The following is a 19,854-nucleotide window of genomic DNA, read 5'->3' on the forward strand; positions in this document are numbered from 1 at the left end:
TGCAATATAGAATAATATTCATTTTTGTCTATTATTTAATATATAAACCGCAGCCAGCTTAAAAAAGCAAAACATTAACTAAAGATGTAACAAAGTGATTAATCCCTGATATGGGCGAACCCCTTAACATATTCTGGACGTTGCTGACATCATAAAGTTTCGATACTGTAAAAACATACACTCAGAAAATTTACATTATGTAAACCTAAATTACAGTGCCTCATTTTAATGACATGTGTCGATACTACACAGACCAGATAAATTTCGTGCAGGCAGTTGTATCAAGCACGGGCGACTTAAACGTCGATTCACAGAGCACGCCTCAAATAATCTAATGTCATGTCGAGTAAAACTCTTATTCACAACTTCGCCAAAAACATAATTGTTAAATCTTAAGACTTTCAGAAGCGATGCCACGGCTCTCTGAAAACAACGTATTCAGGCTATAGGCCTTTCTCAAATTATATGCATACTTTACATTCCATCACCAGAGACAGAGTCTTACAGGGCATGAATGTAAACAAATCATGTCTGACCTGATAAGCCCTAGTGTGTTAAACTTACCGGGAAAAATCTCATTTTTATTGTTGTGTTCCACTATGTGATTCTAATTCTAGATATGATAATACGGTAATTTTTTATAAAATACCTAATGATGTAAGTTCAATAAAGGATAAAAAAAGAAATAGTGAGATCATTTCAAGGTAAAATTCAATTGTTCTTTTCTTTTTTAAACCAAGCTACTTTATTTGTATTACTACTTACCTTAATTAAACTGATTTCTCATTGTTTTAAATGTTTCTCTTAATAATTAACATAAAAATATTGTTCGTGCATAAATATCATTTAAATATCACACTTATAATTATAAAATTTAAAATATTGATTGCTTCGGAATCTAAATCAATACCGTTTTTATATTAAAAAGCAATAACGGTTATTTTATGTACTATTTCAGATCAATATATGACAACAGTTGCTCGTTTTGAAGTATAATACACAATTACATTAACGATCATGGACACCAATTCGAAAATGTCTGAAGATAAAAGATGTACTTTCTTGGTTTGACTGGAGTACTAATGAACACAACAGTAAGATTAACACTAAAGAACAAGATTTTGCCAGATGAAAGGTACAACACAAGACTTAATTTTCATTTTAACACATAAATAAAGTTCAGCCACTGTAAAAAAAAACATATGTGCAATTATAATATTAATTGATATATTCTAGAAATGTCATAATTCTTGATTCCATTTCTAAATAAAATGTATATATTTTTCAGGAATTCCATTGGTAACAGTCATGAACACAAATTGACAACTGGTTTTTGAACGCCTTTAATTGTAATATCTCTTCATGGCAATTGCATAACAGATGAAAAGAAACTATCAAACAGTTCAAAGAAGAATTACAGAAAACTAAGGAAGAAAACAAACAGTGATATTGAACGTTTACTACAAACATCAATATCATATTGAACGTTTGATACAAATGATTACAGTTGTATATCTTGTTCATAACAGTTTTCAATGTTATACAACATCAGCAAAAACATTAAAAGCATTTATTATGAAGCAAACAAAACAATCAGTTTGTCTGGTAGAAAGAAAGGGATGTTACAAGCTGACGAAATGTTTTTCAGCATATTTTAAAAGACCATTTGTTTAGACTTTTGTGCCTTTAATTAAAATAAATGATTAAAAAGAAATCATCGCATTACTTTGTTTTTAAAATTGTGCTTTGTAATCTATATTGTTCAGCTGAAGGGAATATGTCTACAAGTTAATTACATATTTTGTCCTCTTATTGCACTTAATACTGTTGAGTGAATATTTCTTGGAATGTTAAAAGAAGTGCTGAAACTCGATGCTGCCTTTCCTAATACCCTCCGACTGCAAGGTCCTGCACAGGTTTTTCGCAAATGCTCAGTCCCCTAAGTACATGAAATGTATGGGTTTGGTTAGTCCAGGCTTTATCTTCTAGAAGTACCGTGTATACTAATGATTTGTTATATACCAGCTAGTACAGGTTTCTAACAATATGACCACATCATCGAGTTGAACCATCTAGACAAGTGCAATAAGCTATTTAACTCATCTTCGTCTTAAGATTTGACTGATATTTACAATTAAATGATTGTTATTCGTTATATACTCGAGTTTTGTACTGTAATTAATTAAAATAGTTGATAATATATAAGTTTTACGTTCCTTACTTAGCATGAAATGTTTTTTCACATTGCTGTAAACAACATCTTGTGTTATGATAATGAAAATCCATTGAAATGTATAAGACGGGGTTGTGGTGTCATGTCTCAACAAAATATTTCTTTTTGATTTGATAAAATTAACCAGTTACTAGACAGTCATCCAGATTTTTTTTACTTTTAAATACAAAGTGAATAAAACTTTTTTTTTTTCATTTTAATAGCTTAATTTAGGGCAAGTATGGTACAAAATTCAGCATCCAGCTGTTTACATCCATAATCAGTTAATTGTTTTATACACTCTTGACCAACATGAGTTTAGGTTTGCAGTAAAATACTGATAACACAGATTATGTAAGTTTAAATTGCAAAGGGTTAACCTGATATTTAAGCTGGCACGGAATTATTGCTGACTTGGAATTATCATAAACATTAATTCACTTTTTAGGTCTTGAATACATGTATATCCTTCATTGTAAAAAGCGTAAATTAAACCCTGTTGTTGATTTATTTATCTCCAGAAGAGATTTTTGTAATGTTAAATAAAGTTCTCAAGTATGTAGTAAATGGTACAATATCAAGATCTCTGTCACTGTAGGAAATTCTTTCGGCCATATCTTCGTCATATGTTTACATAGAACAGACAATAAAGCTTGCCCTGTAAGCCTCGTTCTGAGAAATCTATGAATATGTATGAGGTTATATTAAAGTGACCTTATGCTCATATTTCATAGTCAAGTTGAGCTGAACTGACTATATATTTTAAAAGATTGACTGTTAAAATGGTGATTGATCAACAATCCATATTTGAAAATGTTCAGGATAAAATTTAAATGTGCCTGTGACTGCTAACTCTTTTTATGAAATGAAAGTTACAGGTAAATTCTAATGGATATTTACGAAAATCTCGTTTGAATCCATGCATTGCTTATTGTTAATGTGAAATGAATTTTTATATCAAATGGAATAATGACAAAATGAAAACTTATTTTGACATTTATTTGTGCACTTATTTTTACCCTTGCATGAGCATTATGTCACTTTAAGAAGGGTCTATTGGGATGCTGCAAACGGGTGCTAATTTTATGGATGTTGAACAGCAGCTTCTCTGTTCTAGGCAAACAATTCATAATTTCAGTACACGGTTCGATAATACTGAATCCGTTTATAACCGTCCAAGATCTGGTGCACCCCAAATGACGTCAAAAGGAGGCAACCAAAGTCATTAGGCTGAATCACCTTTGCAACAAGTTTTGCCTGCTACGGCTCCTGCTCGGAAGCTACAGTGCCGAAACTATTCGAAATCGCCTTATGCAATCCCACATTCCAAATTCATGCCTGCAAACCATATACTGATCAGATACTCGCCAGATTGTCCTGGGCACAGCGTCACTAACGCTTGACACGAAACTAGTGGGGTCGGGTTATTTTCAGCGACAAACCCTGCTTTAGAGTAAGTGATGCTGACGACAGGGTGTAAATAATATCTGTCATATGTTGCGGTTCGGACCGGAATATCCGTCCCGAGGGGACCCGCCCATTGGGATATTCCGATCCGAACCGCAAACATATGTCAGATATTTTTTCTTGCACATTCTGCCATATTATTTCATTTTATTTCATATTTAAAATGTTTTACCTCAATATGATTTATGTTCATGGAAATTAAAGTCATTTCATCCATAACTATTTTCTTACAATAGCGTATGAACTTACAACTATAATAACAACGGCGAAATGACGTCATCCTGAAGCATATATCTCCCTTCTGAAACGACGTTATTTTAACGCGGTTCATTCATAAAGTGCTCTAAAATGACGTTGTTGTTTGGCACGCGTCTCATCTGGCACCCCCATGCCAGATGAAATTTCCGGCATGGGTAAAACTCACGGAAACGCCAGTCTGCTATGCAAGAAATGAACGTCTCGCTCAAAGTTGCATCTGGGAAAGGGGTCGGTTTTGTGGGGGGAGTGTGATGGTATGGGGAAGAATAATGGAAGACCGGACGACAGAGCTTGTGATTGTGCGTGGCAACCTTACAGCCTAGGGTTATGTGCATATTCTGGTAAAAAAGCTTACCATTCATGCAGGTTCATGGTCCTGGGTTAAGCCAATTTTCTAGCTCGCGACCACGTTACCGTCTTGTCCTGACACACTGAGGACAAATAGACAGCGTTAACGACCTCGCACTGGCACTGAAGGTGGAATGGTGAACCATGCCTAACGTCTTAATCAGGCGAAAGGTTTTCTCAACGAGGAAGAGAATTAGAGCGTATATTGCCAGTTCCATGGGCCACACACGTTACTGAGTTGTTCAGATAAACAATTTTGGTTTTAATTCAAAGATTTAGAATCTTAAAAGTCTCGTTTACTATCACCTTTTATTCCTGGATTTTTTATTTGGACCCCTTGGTCAGAATTTGTTAGTGTATGATTTGTTTTTTTCTTTGTTAGATCGAAAAAATGTTAGTAAATTGAAGCAAATTTAAAAAAAAAAAATCAGATATATCCGGATGCACCAATAAGAAATTGAATATGCTCATTTTAACTCCATGTAAAGTTTTTTATCTTGCTTATTGTAGTTTAAATTTGAAGAGGTAAAATTTAAAAGGTCATTAAAAGGGTATCTTATAAACATTCGCTCTTTGTATCTTTTTGAGATTGTCATATATTTAACTTTCATGGATACACTCCGTGCGTTCGTACTTCGTGATATTGTACCGTAACAATATCCATTAGAGTCCAACTTAATGTATTCACTATAATGTTAACCCTTTTTTAAAGTAAAATGGCACACACTATACTTATAATTGGCTGATAATTTATATTGTTCAATTTATTACTTATACATGTGAAATTTTTATGTTATAGTGCCGCCAAGTGCTCCAGAATTAGAAGGTTTGCAGGACATTGATACATTTAAGAAATGCATTGTTGGTTCTGATAAAGAGGAAATTCAAGTGCATTGTAAGACAAGTGGCGGGAAACCAAAGGTTAATGCAGATGTTACAGTAGGGGAAGACTCATTTCAAGCACTGCAATCTGATATTAATAAATCGGTTTATATAGCATTTATTAAACTTGCTGACCGTTATCACAATGCAACAATCACTTGTTCGGTAAAGAATGATGCGTTAATATCACCACTTAACACTTCTGCAAAAGTGTATATTATAAGTAAGTAATAGCTTATCATATAAATTAACCAACTCAATTTTTTTTTACTTTTTTAATTATAGATATTAAAAAGGCCTTAATATAAAATTAAAGTAAGATTGTTTAGGAAAAGTGCTTTTCGATAAAGATATTGCAATTAAATAGAATTTGTTATTTCATATTAATTTGCAGTATTCGCATCTCATAAGGATTATTATTTATAAGTATTATGGTTTTGCATTGACAGCCGTTCATTGTTTAGATAATAACTGTAAATTGCGATGTGATAAACACTTTTTCCTAACATCAATATTTATAAAAGAGACAAAGACAAAAACAAAACATTATTTTGTGACATAGGACAACTTGTATGGGACATCAAGAAAATTACAGCCCGTCCGTATACACGTTTCGACGAATATCTTTCACAAAATCTTTATATACATGTAGGTTTAAATTTTCTGTTTCAAATAATAAACATATTTCTGGCTTTGCTTGTTTTCCTTTACACTATTTGTTTTTGAAATACTTTGCAAACATATTAAACGAGATCAACGAGGTCAAAACCTCATATACATAAAATCATTCATTGAACGCCGGCTTTCCTTGATGATCTTGTTTATCATATTTTGTGCTACTCCTACAGTGAAAAGCGATGCAAAGCTCTTCATTTTCTAGGTCATTTTTGCACAATAAAATACTTATGCTGGAAAACGGCATGAGAGTATGAAAATTAGTATACAAGATATTGGTCCAGACTAATAGTACATACATCTAAAAAAATCCGAGTCACGTTATTACAACTAAAGAACCAAAAATAAATAAACAAACAAATACAAAAAAACAACAACAAAAACGACAATGTAACCCATTTAAGTAATTGAACTGCATGATAAAATTTATCTGACGATTAACGTGTAGCCTGTCTTCACAATAATAGAAATCTAACACGAACACACAATAACACTAACACGAATAAAAAAGATATGTTGACACATGTGAAAATTGCAAGGATAACAATAGATTTCAAGAAAAAAGAAAATTTGGTGATTTAAAAAACACCATGAAGTATGCCAATAATGCATACATAAGTGATCTAGAATTCGCTTAATTCCTTAACATTTTATTTATTTCTTGTTCGATCAGTATAGAAGATAATAATATTGTTCACATTTGAAATTTGTATACTTAAATATTATATGAAAACAATAAGGACATTAAGCTTGTATTACAACAGGTTTTATCTGACAGTGTTATAAAAACATGATTTTTGCATTAGCCCATGTTAGCCGGCGCAGACCGTAACATGCAATTACCAACATTCTCATTAACAGAGTCAGTTACATTTAGCCAGTCAGCAATATTTTCATTTTTTTCTGTTATTCTGGCGTTTTTCGTTAATCTGTTTTTACTCTTTTTATATTTTTCTTCTTTATTTTAAAAATCAGATTATCGGTGGGATATATAAATATATATAAATTATTCTCTAAAATCTTTATTTATTAAACAGAACCTCCTGCAACTGTTAAATTATCAGCACCAATCAATCTTAAAGAAGGCAGTCCTGTTCACATCACTTGCCTGACTCAAAGTTCAAGACCTCCTCCTGATGTTTACTTAAACATTTCCGGTATTGAAGTGTCGTCTACTGACGTAGATACGAGGACTTCATTTAAAAGGGACACTTCGTTATACAGCACCACTACTACCTTGACAACATTTAAACGGGAATGGAACGGAAGGAACATCGTCTGCTGTAGTTATAATAAATGGTACAATACACCTAGAAACTGTTCCGAAGCGAAACAAGTTAACTTTACATGTAAGTGTTTTTCACGCCTTATTTAGTATTTAGAAGAAACTTATTTTAATGTTTTTATTCATTTGGAAGATCTTTAGATTTAAAAAAATGAAAAAGTTCAAAGTAAGCGGACTGTTTATGATGAATTAGTGCATGTAAACTAAGTTGTATAATAACAATTATTAATTCCCGCTGATGCCTGCAAATATCATAACATTGTTGGCTCTGACTCATCAAATCAATTCGGTGAACATAATTCTAAACGAGGTAAGTCTGCTCTTCAGTTATTTCATGTCACATAGAAAAGTTAGATTGATTCTTTTATTTCCTCCAAAAATGAAGAGCATAACTGTATATACAAAGTAAGTATAATACAATTTTAATATCATGCAATAACGTAGCAAAAAAAAATATGAAAACAATAACTAAAATCATGTATATAGAAATCTTGCTTGTTCGTATAATGGATATGACTAGGTTTTTCATTTTAGTTTAGTCACACTGCCATGTCCTTTTATATCTAACAACAAAAATGTAAAAGAAAAAGTGACAACTACTTATGATACTTACTGAAAGTAAACATATTTCTTTTATAAAGCTTTAACAAAATTGAAACTAAAGCTTTTAAAGTAGGAAACACATTTTATTGATTTCTTAAAAATATTGGAGGGGAATAGACTTAAAATATGGTTCATTGAAGGCTCCCCCCGCACGACCCAACAACAAGAAACACCGGTAGGGATCCAAGGAGGGTCCCAAACAAAAACAGGACATGGCGCATGGCAGGGCACGGCACTGCTTTGACGAGAATATTTTTCCAATGCCCGTTACTCGAAAAAAAAACTCGATTTTAAGTTATTGTACATTACACAAATCAGAGAATATTTGCAGAGGATACTATATATATAAATAAGTCTCTAGTACACGCATATCCTGTTTATAATAGGAGCTCATTAATCATCTCGATCACACCATATACTTGTACATTTTACTTAATGTAACAGGGCTGATAGAACCCACTTCAAGACTTCCGGCTATGCTTAATTACGTTTTCTTCAGCGTTGAACTTGCGTTTTCAATGTTAAGTTTAGTAGACAGAATCTGTTCACTGATAACACCTAAATGACAGTAGATTTTGGTTTCAGAAACAATGTAAGGCCCCTTAATTAATCGTCTGCAATGTATTTATTTGTGTTGTTCATTCATCACGACAACTTTACATTTTTCTGCATTATAATAGAATCTCCATTTCTTTGAATTGTCCCAACATGTACTGAACATGTACTGAACATTTTGTTAAAACCAGTCTAAAACAACGAAACAAGAACCGTGTCGTCTGCTGCTACAGTTGGAGAACAAACAATGAAAAAGATGCACATTCCTTCTCCCCTAGCCTCCAGTTCTTCAATTAATCCATTGATATAGACAAGATACATCCATGGCGAACTCTTACAACCTTGTCTTGTACCTTGTTATACAATAAAGCTATCAGATATCAGTCCTTGACAACGAACTTGATATTCTTAATTGACATACAACGAATGTAGAGATACAAATGCCGTGTAGTCAACACCATACTTAAGTAATTTGTAAAACAGTACGTTATGCCAAACATGGTCAAAAGCCTGTTTTCCATCCAAGAAGCACACACACTTTCGAGGAATTTTCTTTTGCAAAGTGGATGCATTATCGAAACATATTAAAAGTTATTAAACATCCAAGACCCAGCTGAAAACCACACTGCTGTCTCGCTAACTTGTTTTGTAAATCTTCGGCACATCTATTCAAGAGCATTAGTTTGTAAAAATTAAGAATACATGATGATAGTGTAATTGCTCTATAACAATTAGTATCATCTTTCTTTTTGTTCCTTCCTTTGTGTAACGTATTAATCATACCGCTCGTCATATCTGTCTGTATATAAGCTTGACGTAACATGCTCGTAAATAAATTAGCTAAAATTGGGGAAATTATATTTTTGCTTAATGCTCATTCATGATACTAATTTGGCCGCCCGATTTCCCATTCGGAAGAGTTTCGATAGCATCCTCTACACAAGGAGACGTAGTATGTGCTCTTTGATCAGTCCTACATGATGTCATCACTTCGTCAACTGTAATATCAACAAAGTTGTTCTAAGTATTATCCAAGTGTTCGTATTCAGAACATTATAAAGATTTCAAAGTATAATTTCCATTGTTCAACTAAATTTTCAAGACTTCTATATATTTTGCCATTAAATTTTTTACCTGCGCCGGATGTTTTTACTGTGGAGTTTCGTGAATTTACTTCTTTCCCAAATTCCATAGAATCAGTCTCTCCACTTTTAAATAAAGTGCTGCACATGTTCTATATTTGGTTTTCACTTTCTAATATTCTTGCTCTTCAAGTGTAGTACGAAAACGTGGTCATCCTGCTCTGCATCACTTTGCACGTAAAGTCAACATCTTTTGGTGTAGTATATTAAGTTCTGGGGACCAATATGGTTTCAAATATGATCTGAAACACTTGTTTGGAAATACACAGTTGAAATGTGATTTTAATTTACAACAGACTTTATCATATGCAGAGTCTATGACCTCCGCAGACAGAATTGAATATATGTTGTATAACAGCGATTGATAAGCTTCATTTCATAAGTACGTTTTCTCTAATTTAATCTCACAGATTCTATTCAATGAACGCAACCCAACACGACCCAGCAACAAGAGTCAGCGGCAAGGAGCACAGGAGGACCCAAACAAAAACAGGACGGGGCAAAAGGCAGAGCACGGGCAGGCAAACCACCAAAATCACAAACAACAAGTAACTGATAAGGAACTTGTTAAACTACCTATTTGTCACTCATTTCACAAGAACAAGTAAAGAAATAAAAACTGAAAAGTTCCCTTTATTTGTTGTCAGTTAATGTTAACTTATTTTCATTGTACAGGGAACCAAAGACAAATGTCCAGCAACAAAAATGAAACACTTATTGGAGTCATTGTCGGAATATGTTTAGCGTTGGTTGTAATAATTCTTGTCATGGTAATTGCCATCAGGAAAAAAAGAAACAACGATCAAGGTAATCTAGAATTAATTGTTATAAATTTAAAGCATGATATTTTCATTCAATTGAATAAGTGAATATTTCATATGTAAATGCATATATAACGCTTATTTGCTTAGAGACTTAATATTTCTTTTCGTTAATATCAATATGCTATTTAGAAAATGTGAATGATAAATGTTGAAATGTAAAATGAATAAAGAAATCCGCTTCTTTCTATTGCACTTCGTGCATTATTTGCTATGTGTGCCATTCTTAGAGCAATAAAATTTTGAATAGAATTTTTATTGATTACAAAATAAATGTTTTATCTGCTTCAACTGTTTCCACCATTACCGACACTATATACATGTATATACTATAAAATAATAATTATAGATTACAAATTAATCAGTGTCAAAATTTGTTTTCAGCACAACATAAAAGAGATCAGCCAAGTCAAGAAAGAAACAGTCTTCCTCCGCAGTTTGTTGATTTTATTACATATACTAATTACCAAAGTATTTCTTCAAAGGTTTTTTAAAGAAGATATTCTCCATATTCACTCTATATTTTGCAAATAGTAAATTCCGAAAATATTACACAATGTGCAATAAAGTTTGTACAAATAAACAATACTTGTTATTGAAATGATATGCCATATTTATAAATGATAACGAATCGATAATAAATGAATAAAAAATAAATAAATGACGATTATGATGATGCTGCCAGTTGTTGTAGTGGATATGGTGATATGATGATGGTGATAAAATTGATTATGAAAAATAACAATAGTCATTATTTTTCTAAAAATATTGTTATGTAAATGTGAATTTCGACACATATCTCAATGCTTAGCAATGATACTTAGCAATTGGGCAAGTATTTCAATAATTATAAATGAAACAGGTATTCCAGTCTGTATCATAATACTTAGAAATTAGGTAAGTATTTCTGTTGGTATCTTAATACTTCGAAATAAGGAACGTATTTCAGTTTGCATCTTAATACTTAGAAATAAGGAACGTATTTTAGTTTTATCTTAATAATGAGGAATTAGGAAAGTATTTCAGTTTGTTTCTTAAAATTTAGAAATAAGGAACGTACTTAAGTTTGTATCTACATACATAGCAATTAAGCAACTACCTAGCCTGTATCACTATTATTTTAGCAATTGGATCAAACCGATGCCATAACTTAACAAACATTAACATTATCAACGCATTTGAAAATTCAGAGAAAATGAGCATGCTGCGTCAGGAAAGGATGTCGCCTTTGCAGACGATCAGTGTGACGTTACATATTCTCAACCAATCAAGAAGAAAAAGGTTGCCGCAGTGTGTGATGAAACATATGCTGAAGTTGATAAAACAAGAAAAAGAAACCATCAAGCTAAAGGCTCAGCTGCTGAGGGACAGGTATTATACTATTCAAGCATTATAATAGCGTCAATTGCTTTTTTAAGTTTTTTTTAAACAAAATATAAACAGGAAATATCGAACGACACATATGCCCCCCTTTCTAGCTGTTGACTCACATTATTGGTAATTTTATTAAAGAAACTTACTAAAAAAAGTTACATGGAAGTGCTCAATTATAGAAAAAAGAAAAATAATGAAGACTTTGTGATAAATAATTTTCAAGATAATGAGACATTTAAGGCCCCTGTGACCTAGACCTTTGAACTAGTGACCCAAAATCAATAGGGGTCATCTAATAAGTATGACCAATCTATATTAGAAATATGAAGACTTTGTGATAAATAGCTCTTAAGATAATAATTGAAAACCATACTAACATTCAAGAACCCTTTGAGCTTGACCTTTGACCTAGTGACTCCGAGATCAATAGGGGTAACTTACTAATTATGACCAATCAGTATGTGAAATATGAAGACTTTGTGATAAATAGTTTTCAAGATAATAAGCGGAAGCCATTCTGACATTCAAGGCCCTTGTGACTTTGACATTTGATCTAATAACCCCAAAAGCAATACAGATCATCTGTTGGTCATGACCAATCACTATTTGAAATATGAAGATTTTGTGATAATTATCTTTCAAGATAATGAGCTGAAATCATACTACCATTCAAACACCCTGTGACCTCGACCTTTGACCTGGTGACCCCAAAATCTATAGGAGTCATCTAGGAGTTATGACCAATCAATATGTGAAATATTAAGACTTTTTGATAAATAGTAACCAAGATAATAAGGGGAAATCATATTACCATTCAAAGCCCCTGTGACCCTGACCTTTGACCTAGTGACGCCAAACTCAATTTGGGTCAATAACTAGTTATGACTAATCAATACATGAAATATGTAGACTTTGTGATGAATACTTTTCAAGATAATCAGCGAAACCATTCAGACACTTAAGGCCCCTGTGACCTTAACCATTGACATTGTGACCCTAAAATCAATGGGGTCATCTACTAGTTATGACTAATCAATATGTCAAATATGAAGACTTTGTGATAAATAGTAACCAAGATAATAAGCGGAAATCATATTATCATTCAATGCCCCTGGGACATTGACCTTTGACTTTGTGATCCCAAAATCAATACGTGTCATCTACTAGTAATGACCAATATATGATCAATATATGAAATATGAAGACTTTGCGATGGTTTGTAGCGGAAACCATTCTGGCATTTGAGGCCCCTGTGACCTTGACCTTTCACCTTATGACCCAAAAATCAACAGGGACTATCTACTAGTTATGAACAATCAATATGTGAAATATGAAGACTTTGTGATGAATACTTTTTAAGAGAATCAGTGGAAACCCTCCTGACATTTAAGGCCCCTGTGATTTTGACTTTTGACTCCAAAATCAATAGGGGTCATCTTCTAGTTATGGCCAATCAATATGTGAAATATGACGACTTTGTGATGAATACTTTTCAAGATAATCAGCGGAAACCATTTTAACATTTAAGGCCAGTGACCTTGATCTTTGACCTAGTGACCCCAAAATCTATAGGGGTCATTTATTAGTTATGGCCAATCACTATGTGGAATATGAAGATTTTGTGATGAATACTTTTAAAGATAATAAGCGGAAAACATTCTGACATTTGAGGCCCCTGTCACCTTTACCTAGTAACCCTAAAATCAATACGGGTCATCTACTAGTTATGACCAATCACTATGTGAAATATGAAGACTTTGTGATAAAAGTTTTCAACATAATCAGCGGAAACCATGTGGTCTACCGACGGACAGACAAACCGACAGAAAGACCGAAGGGCCGACATTTGCAAAACAATATACCCCCTCTTCTTCGAAGGGACACAAAAATAAAAAAAAATAAACATCAATTCATATTTTGGTACATTATATAAATACATATAAGGTTAAAGGCATCAATTCCTGTTTTCAAATATATCATAAATAACCTTGAAGTAACTGACATCAATCCATATTTTTGAACACAATTTGAATTAACATCAATTTATATTTGAAACATAACATTAATAAATGTTACTTGCTTTTTTTTGCAAATATTTCATAAATAACCTAAAGGTAACTTACAACAACACAATATGAATTAACATCAATTTATGGTTGAAACATAACAATAATACATGTTCCTGCTTTATTTTAGTATATTATAAATAACATAAAGGTAACTTACAACAACACAATATGTATTTACATCAATTTATGTTTGTAACATAAAATTAATAAATGTAAAGAAAAGGGCATCTATTCATACTTTAAATAAACACAAAATTGAAGTAACTGGCACCGAGTCATGTTTTGAAACATTATTGAAATAAACGTCAGTTTAAGTTTTCAAGCAGAAGAACAATGGATATTGAATAAACGAATAAGGCATCAATGCATGTGTTGAAACTTGAAGCACAAATGAACATAAATACAAATATATGAAATGTAGATAAATCAAATACTCACACATGATGTCATTGCAAAATGATGATAACATTTTTACTGTTGAAGTTTATGTATAAGTACTCGTATTATATATACATTTGTAATGGCAAGGATTTGATAAGCATTTTATCCAAGAAGCTATGATGTTTCTTACAGTATGTTTATTTACACATTTAAATCCTAATATAAACAAATTTACATGTGAGTTGAAAATTAAAATACACTAATAAATGGTTGCTTAGAAAACAATTCGGTTGTTCACATTCATGCAAACACATTTATATTTGAGTCCCGGCAAGCCGACAAAAGATACCACTAAAATGTACAACAAAAAGTGAAGTCACTTATTTAATGACTACCTCATATGTCATTAGGTTATGCAAATAACGGAATGAAAAAGCTTGTAAAACATGCTTATGATATGTTTTATAATTTATATTCTTACTGGATAATAGTTAATAGAATGTTGTACGTTTTCTTGGTAATGAAACGGAATTATGTACACTGTTAACTATAATAGGTGATTTCTGCCATGTCGTTACTTTGTTCTATCGCTGTTGAAGGGGCGATAACACGAAAGAACGAAATAACGGCAAAAATATGAATTTTCGTTTTGTCGCACATTTTTTAACGTGTCGTCGTTACTTCGTGTCGGCTCCCTACAAACGCGACATTACGACAAAACGAAAATATGAAAGCGCCGATACGAGATTTTAATGCGACAACACGAAGATAAAAATATCGTATTGTCGCCCAATTTTCGGCTTGGTGTCTATTTAGCTTTCTCTCGCTCTGTCGCATGTGCGACTTATAGGTCAATAACACGAAAGAACGATGAAATGTTAATTTCATTTCACCGCGTTTTCGCTTTCCGCTAAGCATGTGCAGACTGTTTACACATATGCAAGTGCAAAAACGCGGCAAGCAAAACATCGAGTCAAAGTCATGTAAGTCATGTGCATTTTAATTGTACACATAATAACTTTAACTTCTTGAATATTCGAGATACAGTTACAAACTAGAGTTACAAACTAGATTCATATGTGTAAAACGTCTGCACATTCTTAGGGGAAGACGAAATTAACATTTATTAGTTCTTTCGTGTTGAATGCAAAGGCGACAGAACGAGATAACGCCAAATATAACACGTCGAGAGCTGTTACGTTTTTAACAATTTGAATAGTTCATGGCATTTTTAAAGTATTGAATAGCTCATGTTATTCCCAGTATCTGAATAATAATACTGTTAATATGACAAGTATTATTTGTAATTGTTCCAGAAACTGAAACACATCAATTAAGTTTTGAACGGGTTTGATACTTTTTTCTATAGTAGGGTAATTCTAAAATAAACGTATAATTATATTGAATAGAAAGTATGTAAACCTGTTAACTTAAAATATTTGCTCTTCAAAAACGAATAATTGCAATAACAACAAATGCTGATTACTTTCCAAAAGTCAGCAACAATCTTTCCTCATCTATGTTGGAACACGTATCCATGGAAACCACCGACTGTACGGAAGATTGTCCTCTCTTTTACAACTTTTAAATAACCGTTAGTAAAAATTAAAAACTTATTAGTAAAATATCAACTTCCATGCGTTTTGTGTTTTTGGTAAAGTAATACTACAAGTAAATGAATATTTTTACAAGTTTGAATGATAATCAAAAGAGCCCTCCATTGAGCATATGAGTACTTGAAGGTAGCACATTTTATTTTGTTTTCAAATATCTCAGCTTCATCTTTACATTAAAAGATTAAACAATATGGATATCTTTTAAATTTCGTGAATAAGCTTGACTTTGATATGTTTTTGGGAAACTCTTTCACTCTGAAATGTATTTTTGACCTGATGTCCATTTTTCTTAAGAAATGCACATGTAACATGTGACCATTGATAACGGATGAGGCAACAAAGTAACGGAAAAGACAATATATATGTTAACTTTTTGAGGCTTGTTTGTTCAAGATTAAGACTTTCTTAATTTTATTGACAATAGTTATATAACTGATGCATTTTTATTGTATTTCAATACTTCATTCGTACCTTGATTCAAAATTTATCAGCTTCAAACATTTGAAGTCATCTGATTAAAATGATAATATAGGTTAAACGTCTGCATAAATTTAAATTAAATTACATTAAATTACATTACATTAAATTACTTGAGAATAAAGAGCATTCGCAAATATCTGACTCAGGACGCCACAAAAATCCTAGTATTGTCGCTTGTAATCTCACATTTGGATTATTGCAACGCTATATTGTTTGGCATTTCAGAAAGTGAGTTACAGAAATTACAGCGTATCCAGAATATGTGCGCTAAACTTGTTTTGCAACGCGGAAAATATGATAGTTCCAAAGACTCTTTGTTTGAACTGCATGCAATTGTTTTAATTTCTCACTCTTAAAATTTACATTTTCATGTCTTTTAGGGAGACATGTTTGTCGATCTGATGACCGTTATGGTCGAATATAAAACGGACGAAGTCTTCAGAACATTGCATAAGACATTTTGCTCTCTACTTTGTCGCTCTTATATTTAAGATAAAGGTTCTTCAATGTGTCATTTAGGAGTCTTAACTTGCAGTTTCACATTTTTTTTTGTTTTAGTACATTTTATTCCTGCTTTAATTCTATTGTTGTCATCTCTGCTTAAAAAGTTGTCACTGACTCTTTCATGGAAGAAATAATAGCGTCACGCCGACGTTGCATGGTGTCGTCTTTGCGATATTTTCAGTTGATGGCACGCAAACGATTGAAGCCTGTACTTGTTAGAAGACTTCTGCAAATTACTTTTGTTAAAATTTGCTTGTCTCATTCTGCTTTTACAGCTGCATATTTCTGTGTGGAATTGTCTAAGTACATTATGAACGCCATGTTCTTGTTTCTGTATTAATTTTTTTACCTTTAATGAGAACCTTCAATTTAGCCCTTGAGGAATTGGATTTATCCTTTGTTTTCAACCTGTAGAGTCTTTCCTTCATTTTCTCTTTAAGACGTTTTTCTTTTTGTAATTCTTCAAGCTGTTTAATTTTCCTATAGGCAGCTGACCTTTCCTTTCTTACTTTCCTTCTGCCTATTCTTCTTCTTTCATCTGAAGAACCATCAGTTGGTGGTTGTGGGGGTGTGGCTAGTATGTCATTTATACCAATCTCCTCGTTTTCTCTTTGCGTTTTTTTGCGTAGTCTCCATTGTTTTCTTATTGCTCTTTGTTCTCTTGGTTTGTATTCTTGTATTCCTTTTATGTGCCCCTTTTCCTTTCTAGATTGGCATCTTGCTCTTTCCTTAATTATATCTTTCTTGATTTTCTTTCAATCGTTGTCTATACCTATTCATTCTTTCTGCTGCCGAGCTTGGCATTTTCTTTCTGTGCTATGTTCTTAATTCGTTTGTAAAGAAGAAGAAGTCCGTCTCTTTCTGTCAATAAGTCTGCAATGAGAGACTCTTTTTCATTGAAACACAGGTCTTGTTCTTCTTCTGTTGGAATATAATTCAAATATATTTTTCAAAATCCCCTCTAATAATTATAAATTCTTCTCTGTCGCATTTGTCATTAGAATTAAATCAGAAAGTGTTTCTGGAAAAACAAGTGTTCAATAGTTCAATTGATAAATTAATACATATGACAATTACAGGTTTTTTGTTGTAACATATGCTACGTTCAAACTTACCACATGATGTTTTCAACATTAATGCTTATCTTTAAAATCAGGCGCCTTAAAAATTTAGATCTTCTGAAATTTAAAGATGCTTATTCTTGTTATAATAATATGCCAGCAACTATAGAATCACTTAAAATCTTATTTAAGACAAGAGGTAAAAAAGTGATCAACTTTTTACATGTCTCGACATTTTGCGGTCAATACATCAATTAAGTTTTGAACGGGTTTGATGCTTTTTACTATAGTACCACTTTTGTATTGTTTCCAGAAACACATTATGTCATAAAATATTATTTTGAGCGAATATATATTAACAAAATAATGATAATGAATCATTCGAATTATTGTCCATTTTAATGTCAAAAATTATCTCAGAAGCTTGACAATATCATTATTAGTTAATTATTTATTGACTAATGTATTAATGTATTAAACATCATTCAGCGCTCTGAAGATGGACAGCTTATGTATGTTGACCTCGAGTTCAATGAAGATGGAAAGATGCAAAAAGAAGCTGTCACCAAGCGACTCGATTCACCTACTGAATACGTTGGTATAGATTTCGCCAAAACTGCAGCTTATATTGCTGAAGAGAATGACACGGCAGAAATGGACATCATCTATATAAATCAGTAAAATAAAAAAGCAATAAGAACCCCTACCGTTTCATTCGATTGTGAAGACAAGTCAAATCACAGACACGTATGCTTATTCGCCCTTAAATATTAACATCTTTCAAGTAAATACTATACATATACTATGCTATATAATTCATAAATAAAATGAAGTGTGTAAATGAATTTGGCCATGAAGTTAACTGTAAACATGAGTGCTCACATTATTCTAATACTAGTGTCTGTGCCTATCATATATATATTGTGTTCATATTTCTAATGAAAATTTTAAAACATTTCTTTTCTTGCTTCTCAATGTTATAACTACAAATGTTTGTGGTTTTTTATGTAAATTTGGACGCATGACAAACAAGAAAAAAGATAACTTGAAATTCTGGCAATCATATCGTTATTCTTCTAGTTGGGGTTAAACATATCTAACCATGAATTATTTATTTATATTTCCTACAATATGTGCGTAACTGTTTAGAACAGTTCATTTGTAATTCAACTGGCATGTATTTGCAACAATTAAACACAATATAATTATTTACCAAAATGATAATTCTTTTTACATTTGTATGTTTGATTGTATGATATTTTTTTTTCGTTAATAGTTGTTTGTTTCGTGATTATAAAATTGCCTTTGTACTATTCGTATTGGTTTGAATATTTATCAAGTTTCACACTGTAAATGACAAGAAATGCTATCATATTATATTTTTATAATATATCATTTTTTTTCATATCCATGTTCTTTATTCTGTCTATCATTCAGTAGTATTGCACAAGTCAGTTACAGCCATTCTCCCCATTCATAAAATATAACTGTAATCACAGATACTTGAATAGTTGACCACATCCTTAGACGCCCCTGAAAATTAAAACAAAACTAAACGATCATTTTTTATTTAACTTTTGTGCAAACAGCTAATCGTTAAATAGTATGTCCATTACATTTTCGTCCATATGAGAATGACATGGTTTGGTATGGCACGTATGCAATTTTGTATAGAATGTCATGTGACCACGTTGTAGTGTTATGCAAAAAAAAAAAATAATTATAACACAGAGTTTGAAATTAAAGGCACATTGTGCCCTAGAAATAATTGTATTTCTGTTTCTAAAAAGCTTAAACTCTGGAATACGTTTTATACTTTCCTTAAAGTTACTCATTGGCCAATAACCTGATCGATCTTTCTCCTCTGTTTTCACAGTTAGTACAGTAATAGTGATTTAGTACTTTTGTATGGAAGTCAAACTACTACTTGTTTACATTTTGCTACTTTTAGGACAAATTATTTCACATTGAGTTCTACGTTCTACGGGTAACAACCATCGAATATGCTCTAAAATCTTTATTTAAACCTTATAAGGTCCATGTTTGTGCTTTCTGAAGAAATTAGAAGTTAATAGATGTATAGTGTGCCTTAAATATAGTCATGAAGTAAACACTGGTCAG

General features: G+C 32.1%; 1 protein-coding gene across 1 annotated transcript in view; it reads left to right on the forward strand.

The window, feature by feature from the left end:
* Positions 1-19,116, forward strand: part of LOC132719115 (uncharacterized) — a 28,279-nt gene extending 9,163 nt beyond the window's left edge. Inside the window, exons 4-9 of the mRNA XM_060702860.1 lie at positions 5,085-5,390; positions 6,880-7,191; positions 10,103-10,234; positions 10,633-10,684; positions 11,439-11,619; positions 18,223-19,116. Coding sequence (XP_060558843.1) covers positions 5,085-5,390; positions 6,880-7,191; positions 10,103-10,234; positions 10,633-10,684; positions 11,439-11,619; positions 18,223-18,414 — 1,175 coding nt within the window. The 3' untranslated portion in view covers positions 18,415-19,116. The remainder of the gene's footprint in view (positions 1-5,084; positions 5,391-6,879; positions 7,192-10,102; positions 10,235-10,632; positions 10,685-11,438; positions 11,620-18,222) is intronic.
* The last annotated feature ends 738 nt before the right edge of the window (positions 19,117-19,854 follow it).

This window comes from Ruditapes philippinarum, unplaced genomic scaffold, assembly GCF_026571515.1.
Source record: "Ruditapes philippinarum isolate M1 unplaced genomic scaffold, ASM2657151v2 ctg1840_1_1_1_1, whole genome shotgun sequence".
In the NCBI taxonomy this organism is placed as follows: domain Eukaryota; kingdom Metazoa; phylum Mollusca; class Bivalvia; order Venerida; family Veneridae; genus Ruditapes; species Ruditapes philippinarum.